Raw genomic sequence first — 8,038 nt, forward strand, 5'->3', positions numbered from 1 at the left:
CTTTATCTCTTCATTTGATGTTCTAGGGTTTCAGGATTGTTGATTCTCTGTTTGGCTTAGTTTTTCGGATCTTTGTTGTGGAGGGACGGCGTGGTGTTTCTGCCTAGAGCGCCATCTTGCCGGGGATAGGTTTTTTTTAAGAATAGATGTTGAATTTTCTCAAATGGCTTTTCTGAAACTACTGAGAAGGTCATATAGATTTTCTTTTTTATGCTGTCAATATGGTGAATTCCATTGGTGGACTCTCTAATGTTAAACCAGCCTTGTATTCCTGGGACAAACTCCATTTTGTCAGAATATATTATCCTTTTTGTTCAGCTGGCTAAAATTTTGTCTAGAATTTTTGCAAGTATGATCATAAGAGTTGTTGATATGAAGTTTTCTTGTATTATATCTTTTTTCTGATTTTAGTATCAAGGTAATGCTAGCCTCATAGAATGAGTTTGGAAGTATTCCCGCCTCACCACATTTCTGGAAGAGCTTGTGTTAGATTTGAATTATTCCTTTCTTAAGTGTTTGGTAGAACTCACCAGCAAAGTGCTATGTCCTGGAATTTCCTCTATGGGAAGATTTTTAGCTACAAATTCAGTTTATTAATAAGAGACAGGACTATTCAGATTATCTGTTTCTTCTTTAATGAGCCTTGTTATTTGAGGTTCTCGGAATTTGTTCATTTCATCCAGGTCTTCAAGTTTATTGGCATAAAGTTGTTAACAATATTTTCATGTTTTCTTTTTAATATCTGTAAAATCTGTAATGATGTCACCTGTCACATTCCTGATAGTGGTCATTTTGTCTTATCTCCTTTTATCCCCCTGTTTCAATGTCTCCTTTTTCCTCTGGCTTCCTGAACTATGAACTACAGGTATAATAACTATTTTAAAATCCTTGCCTACTAATTATATCATCTGTGCCATTTCTGGGGCAGTTTTGACTAACTTTTCTGTTCATTATCGGTCAGATTTTCCTGCTTCTTTACATGCGTGATGATTTTTGATTGGATGCCTTGGGAACCATGGGGTTTTTCACTTTGGCTGATGTTAAAAGGAACAGCTTCTCAGCCTATGTGACCTCTAAGGAATGTTCCCTCTAATATTTTTTCAGGTGTTTTTTTGCCCAGTGTTACTTGTAATTTCCTGTTTAGCATGCATAATTTAGCATTCAGCTGAAGACTCAAGAGGGACCCTCTACAGGAATAGAATTGAGTGTCCAGAAATAAGCTCATACATCTCTAGTCAATTGATTTAGTACAAAAGTGATAATTCCATCCAGTGGAGAAAGAATAGTCTCTTTAATAAGTGGTGCTGGGACAACGGGATCTTCACATGCAATGAATGGAGCTGGAAGCATACCTCACGCCATGTATGAAAATGAACTCAAAAGGGATCAACGACCCTAATGTAAGAACTAAAATCATTAAACTTTTAGAAGAAAACATAGGAGTAATGCTTGGGACCTCGTTTTTGACAAAGGATTCTTAGATGTGACACCAAAGCACAAGCAACAAAAGACAAAATAGATAAATTGGACTTCGTAAAAATTAAAAACTTTTGTGCATTAAAGGACTATCAACAAAGTGAAGAGACAGCCTATAGATGGGGAGAATATTTCTAGTATTCATATATCAGATAAGGGTTTAACATCCAGAATATATAAAGAACTCCTACAACTCAGCAACAGAGACAAAAGCAATGCAATCCAAAAATGGCCAAAAGACTTGAATAGACATTTCACAAAGAAGATATACAGATGGCTAACAAGCACATGAAAATATCTCAGCATCATTAGTCATTGAAAAACTAAACCAAACCCCTTGCCGTTGAGTAGATTCTGACTCACAGTGACCCTATGAGACAGAGTAGAACTGCCCCATAGGGTTTCCAAGGAGTGGCTGGTGGATTCGAACTGCCAACTTCTGGTTAGCAGCCGTAGTAGCTCTTAACCACTGTGCCATCAGGGCTCTGTTAGTTATTAAGGAAATGAAAATCAAAACCATAATGAGATATCACTTCATCCACACTAGGATAGCTATGATCAGGAAAATAGAAAACAGTAAGTGTTGGCGAGGATGTGGAGAAATTACAAAATGGTGCAGCTGCTGTATAAAACAGTTTGGTAATTCCTCAAAAAGTTAAACATAGAATTACCGTGTGCTCCAGCAGTTCCACTTTAGGTATATATTCAAAGGAATTGAAAGCAAGGACTCAAACAGACAATTGTATACCAGTGTTCAACTGCAGCACTATTCACAACAGTTAAAAGGTGGAAAAAACTTAAATGCCCATCAACAGATGAATGGATAAACAAAATGTGGTGTATCCATACAATGGAATATTATTCAGCCATAAAGAAAAGTGAAGTTCTAATGCTAAAAGTATTTTATAGGATGTGGAGAAAAATGGGTTTTTACCACCCTGTGACTCTGGGCAAGTCATTTGATCATTCTGGGACCACAAAATGTCCCATAATCTGAGTTATTTTTGTTCTAGAATGAGCTTTAGCAGAGAGCAGACAGATTCAAATACTCTTTAAAAAGTACTTTATGATATGATTTGAGGTAGAAAAATTGGATTTACACTTTCCAGGGATATATCTATCACATAGAATATAATGAGTCCAGATAGTTCTAATAATTTAATTGTTTCAAGATTTGATTTTAAAGTTTAATTCTTTCATTGTAGGCATTAGCTAAAGAAGATATTGATGCAGCTATTCATTCGATATTATATAGAGAAAATTATGTAATTAAGGTAAGAATTGGTTATAGTGTATGTCTTAATTAAAAATTAAATTTTATTATTTTTCCATTTTAGATGTAGTACATCCTCATTATAAACAATTTGGAAAATAGATGAAAAACCACTCATTACCACCCAGGATTAACCTTAAAGGATCTCTGAGATTGCTGTAATTGACTTCCTTTCTACTTAAACTTTGTGGGAATTCCTTCACAGATAACCTTGTAAGACTTTCCCCCCACTAGTTTCTTCATCTTAGTGGGTTTTCTACGGAGTCACTATGAGCTTATCTTTAAGTGTTATTATTGGAACACCCAGACCAGTTATTACTCAGGTATATATACGTAAGGAGCCCTGGTGGCATAGGGGTTAAGCACTTGGCTGCCAACTGACAGGTTGGTGATTCAAAGCTGCCAGCCGCTCCTTGGGAGAAAGATGTGGTAGTATCCTTCTGGGAGGATTACAGCCTTGGAAACCCTATGGGGCAGTTCTACTCTGTCTCATAGGGTCTCCATGAGTCAGAACCAACTTGACAGCAGTGGATTTTTGGTTTATATATAGATAAGAACAAGGCTTCAATTATAGCAAGATGGGTTTAATTAGACAAGAAGAATGACCCGGTGAGGTAGACTAAACACTAGGATGGGTAACCAGTTTTTTGTTTTAAGTTTTTAAGATTTTTTTCTAAAGTTCTTTGAAAAGGAAAGAAACTATTTATTGGGAATGATTGGAGTGTGCTATAACCTGCAGTTAAGAGGGACATAGCCTAGAGAACATCTCAAGGTTCTTATTTTACTATTTTCATTTTGAATTTCATGTTGTTGATCTTAGTAATCACATGATTTCATTTGCTGTATGAAAGAATGAGAAGGTTTGGTGAGAATGAATTAGTTTGCAGCCTAATCAGATGTCTTCTTTTCATGTTACTTGCCATTTGGAACAGGTTGTGCTGTACTTCTGCTTCTTTACTGTTGTCTTTTTCTTCATCTTCTTCATAGAATGCTCTTCCTCATTCGCTACCACTTCTTCTATGCCTGGATAAGTCCTTGTTCTTTGAGGCCCAGCCTAAATGTCTCCCACTTTGGGAATCTAGACTCTAGAAAATAGTAAGTTTTTCTCTTCTCTGTCTTCAGTTACTATTTACATATCTATCTTGCTGTATTGTCCCTCCTCCCAATGTTTTGTAGATAATTGTTTTGTTGTCTGTCTTCCAGAGAGAGCAGGCATGTTGTCTCATTTATCCATATATTCCTTGTTTCCAGCACAGTGTATGTCATATAGTAGAAGCCAAATAAATCATTGAATTAATGAATGACTTTGTGGGTTATTATTATAAATATAAATGAAGTTTAAAATTTGAAAAGATTTTAGAACAAGAAAGTTTTAGGGTAATACATTTATCTTTTCTATCACTGTTTACTAGGAACTAGATAAGCATGTACAACATCATGACTTCTTAAATGCAAGAAGAAAAGAGATATTATATAAAAGATGGGTTGACCACGTGGCAGATCCTCTTCAGAAGAAAATTATAGAAAAAGTCTGTTCATATAAGAAGATTAAAAAAAGGAGACAAGAGGAATTAGAGGGTTTTTTAAAACATGTAAATAAAAAGGTACTAAGAAATCATTTGACATTTTCTTCAGTTCGTTTAAAGACCATGGTTATCTTTGTTCGTTTATAATCTTCCAAACAGACTGCCCCTTCCCCTTTACATAACTTTATGTATCATCTGTACTCTGTTGTAGCATATACTATTCTTAAATTGAGAACATGTGGAAGGGATAAAGGAGAAGGGTTAAATCTGGAGTTAAATACGTATATTAGAACCATTTTTTCTTTGTTTTTCCCATGTAATTTTTTTTAAAGTTTATATTTAATTTTATTATTTTTTATTTATACTTTTTGTTGGGATATAACATACATTCAGTAAATACCACTTAATGAATTTTTACATGTGTGCACAGCAGTGTAATCAGCACCTAGATCAGGATATAGAATATTCCCAGCACTGCGCCCTCATCCACCCAGAGCTAAGCACTGTTCAGAATTCTATAGTCATTTATTAGTTTTGCCTATTCTTATACTGCATGTGGAATCTCTCGGTGGTGCAAACAGTTAATGTGCTCAGCTGCTAACCGGGAGCTTGGAGGTTCGAATCCACTCTGAGGTGCCTTGAAAGAAAGGCCTGGGGATCTACTTCTAAAAAATCAGCAGCTGAAAACCATATGGCATACAGTTCTGGTCTGACACACATCCCATGTAATTATTAATTGTATTTACCAATTTTAAAAATTTGTACTCTAGGTTCAGGACATATTTTTATTTTGTTCTGGTACTCAATTATCTGCAAAGCTATAAAATATTTCTGTTCTTATGGTATTTTTAAGAGATTTGAGATGTTCAGCTAGTAAGCATTTAAAAACAAATTTCCAGATCTTGCAAATTTGTAGTAGACTCCTTCCATCACTATAATATTTATTACTTGAATAAATTAAAGTTAATTTCAAATTTGGTCTTCTTTACCCTTTTGCATTTGTAATTGATGTCATTTTGAAGTATAAGAATGGAACTGGGTATTTGGCTCTCGAGTTCTTTAATGCTCAAAATTAACTGTGCACCTCTTGTTTATGTGTGGTTTTATTTCCTTCCTATAGGGAAATGCATTTATAGAACATTATGATCCAAAAGAGTATGACCCATTTTATATGACCAAAGAGGACCCCAATTTTCTGAAGGTAGGGTAGATCTTATTTTACCTTTGATATTATGTATTTAGTTGTTTTGAGTAGTCCTTTAGTGTTTTCCTGAGAACACAGTAACATCTTAAGAATAATTTCCCATCTCCACATCTTAGAAAGCAACAAGAAAGGCAAAAGCAAAAGTAAACTAAGCCTCTCTAAAATTAGAAAATAGCATGTAAGAATTATATAATAGCTGTTTAAAAATTTCATGGACTTTCAGATTTGTTACAAAAGTAATATATTTTTATGATCACTAAATGAGAAAATAGATTTTTAAATAAAGGAAATTAAAAAAAAAAAACTCTTATTATTCCATTACGCAGAATTAACTTACTGATAACATTTTTCTGTATATCCTTCTGGACTCCTTTCTATATGCATGCATTTTTATTTTACAGGAGTTAGATATTATACATTTGGTTTTAAAATCTTTTTTTTTTCTCCCAACAATTTGTGGTTTACTTCTTTCTATGTTAATAAATATTTAATTTTAATCATTGCATAGAATTTTATTATTAATAGGAGCTACCTTGCGTAAGAGGGCTTAACTGTTAGGGCTTTCCCACCCCTCCCCCATTTTATTTTATTTTCACTACTACCATATGGGGTAATTTACAGATGAGGCAAGTGAGGCTTTTTAGGTTAGGTTACTTGTGCTTTAAATAGCAGAGCATAGACGTGTTTATAACCACTTGTGATATCTTGCTATACCATCATATATTTGACAGATTCCCTATTTTAGTCATCTGTATTGTCTTCGACCTGTTGCTGTTGTAAGTGACATTCTAATGGACGTCTCTGTAGCTGTATATTTCTTAATTTTTAACTTAGGGTAATTTGCTAAAAGCAGAATTGCTGGGCTAAAGGGTATGCATGATTTTGATTCACATTGCCAAATTGTTCTCCAGATAGGTTGCATAAATTTACACTCCCACCACAGAGTCCATTATTAAACAGAATAAAACCAAAAAACCTATCTGTGTCATAGATGTTTTAAACTACTGGCATTTTCACAGGAATTCTAGGTCTTTTTTTTTTTTTTAAATTGAGGGTGTGTGTGTGTGTTATTGTCCCTATTTTTATAGGTGAAAGTTAAACTGAGACTTAAAGACACTAACTAGTACCATCGCTAGTGAGGAACAGAACTGGGATTTGAAGCCAAATCTTTTTGATACCAAAATTTAACTTTGTTCTTTTACTATGCTGCCTTTCTAAATGAATTTTATAGATGACCTGCGTACATTTAGGTTATAGCAGCAGTTACCAAAGTGAGATACACAGACTCTTGATATCCCCAAGACCCTTTAAGGCGATACATTAAGCCAAAGCTCTTTTTGTAATAATAATTTATTGCCGTTGAGTCAATTCCAACTCACAGGGACCTTATAGAACAGAGTAGAACTTCCCCATAGGGTTTCCAAGGAGCAGCTAGTGGATTCAAACTGCCGACCCTTTGGTTAGCAGCTGAGCTTTTAAACACTGTGCCACCAGGGCTCTTCAAGATAATATTAAATATTAGTTGTCTTTTTCATTGTGTTGACATTTATATTGATAGTGTAAAAGCAATGATGGGTCAAACTGCTGCTGCTTTGAAACAACTTAAGTCTGTCACCAAATCGCACTGTTAGTCATTATATTCTTCACTGCAATGCACTTGCAGTTAAAAAAAATACAACTTCCCTTAAGAATGTCCTTGATGAAGAAGTAAAAATTATTAATTTTATTGAATCCTGCCCCTCAAGTCCATGTCTTTTTAATATTCTGTGTGATGAAATGGGAAGTATATAAAAAGCACTTCTGCTGCATACTGAAATACAGTATGATTGCTTGACTTGTGAGCTGAACTGGCTGATTTTTTTGTTTTTTGTTTTTGTTTTCAGAAACAATTTTTACTTGAAAGAATGATTTACAAACTGTGGTTATTAAGTTTTGAGTATTTGGCAGACATTATCCTGAAAATGAATGAAGCGAGTGTGTCACTTCAGGGAAAACAACTGACAGTATTTTTTGCCAATGATAAAATGTGAGCTTTTAAGCCCAAAAATTAGAATTTTGAAAAACTCATATTCACCATGATGAATGTGACAGCATGCTAATACTCAGACTTTATTGATGAGATCCATAATGATATTAATGAATGTGATTCTTTCATATTATATGATGAAATATGTCAGCATTAGGAAGATCTCACTTAACCCAGTGATCCATTTTTTTCCAAATGACCAACTCATGATGTTATAAAATCATAAATGAGTAAAAGATCTATTCAAAGTGCAAGATACACCAATGGATTTCAGTGTAGCCGAGTATGAAAAATTTATTGATATGGTTTCAGATTCCACATCATAACTAACCTTTAAGAAACTACCACTTGTTGGGTGAGACAGTACCCAATACTGGGGAAACCAGCACAACTTGTACAAGGAAAGGTCGTGGAAGCTCCATAGACACATCCAAATTCCCTAAGGGACTGAATTGTTGGGTGGAGGGCTGTGGGGACCATGGTCTCAGGGAACATCTAGCTCAATTGGCATAACACAGTTTATAAAGACAATG

At 34.5% G+C, this 8,038-nt stretch overlaps 1 protein-coding gene across 4 annotated transcripts in view; it reads left to right on the forward strand.

The window, feature by feature from the left end:
• Positions 1–8,038, forward strand: part of FAM228B (family with sequence similarity 228 member B) — a 60,257-nt gene that overhangs the window by 12,945 nt on the left and 39,274 nt on the right. For 3 of the 4 annotated variants that reach the window (XM_023732407.1, XM_023732406.1, XM_012555918.2), the window contains exons 2-4: positions 2,682–2,750; positions 4,162–4,353; positions 5,396–5,476. In XM_023732407.1, coding sequence (XP_023588175.1) covers positions 2,682–2,750; positions 4,162–4,353; positions 5,396–5,476 — 342 coding nt within the window. Of the gene's footprint in view, positions 1–1,072; positions 1,401–2,681; positions 2,751–4,161; positions 4,354–5,395; positions 5,477–8,038 lie in introns of those variants that run through there. The other variant, XM_023732408.1, reaches the window with a different exon arrangement.

This window comes from Trichechus manatus, unplaced genomic scaffold (genome assembly GCF_000243295.1).
Source record: "Trichechus manatus latirostris isolate Lorelei unplaced genomic scaffold, TriManLat1.0 scaffold00052, whole genome shotgun sequence".
NCBI lineage: Eukaryota > Metazoa > Chordata > Mammalia > Sirenia > Trichechidae > Trichechus > Trichechus manatus.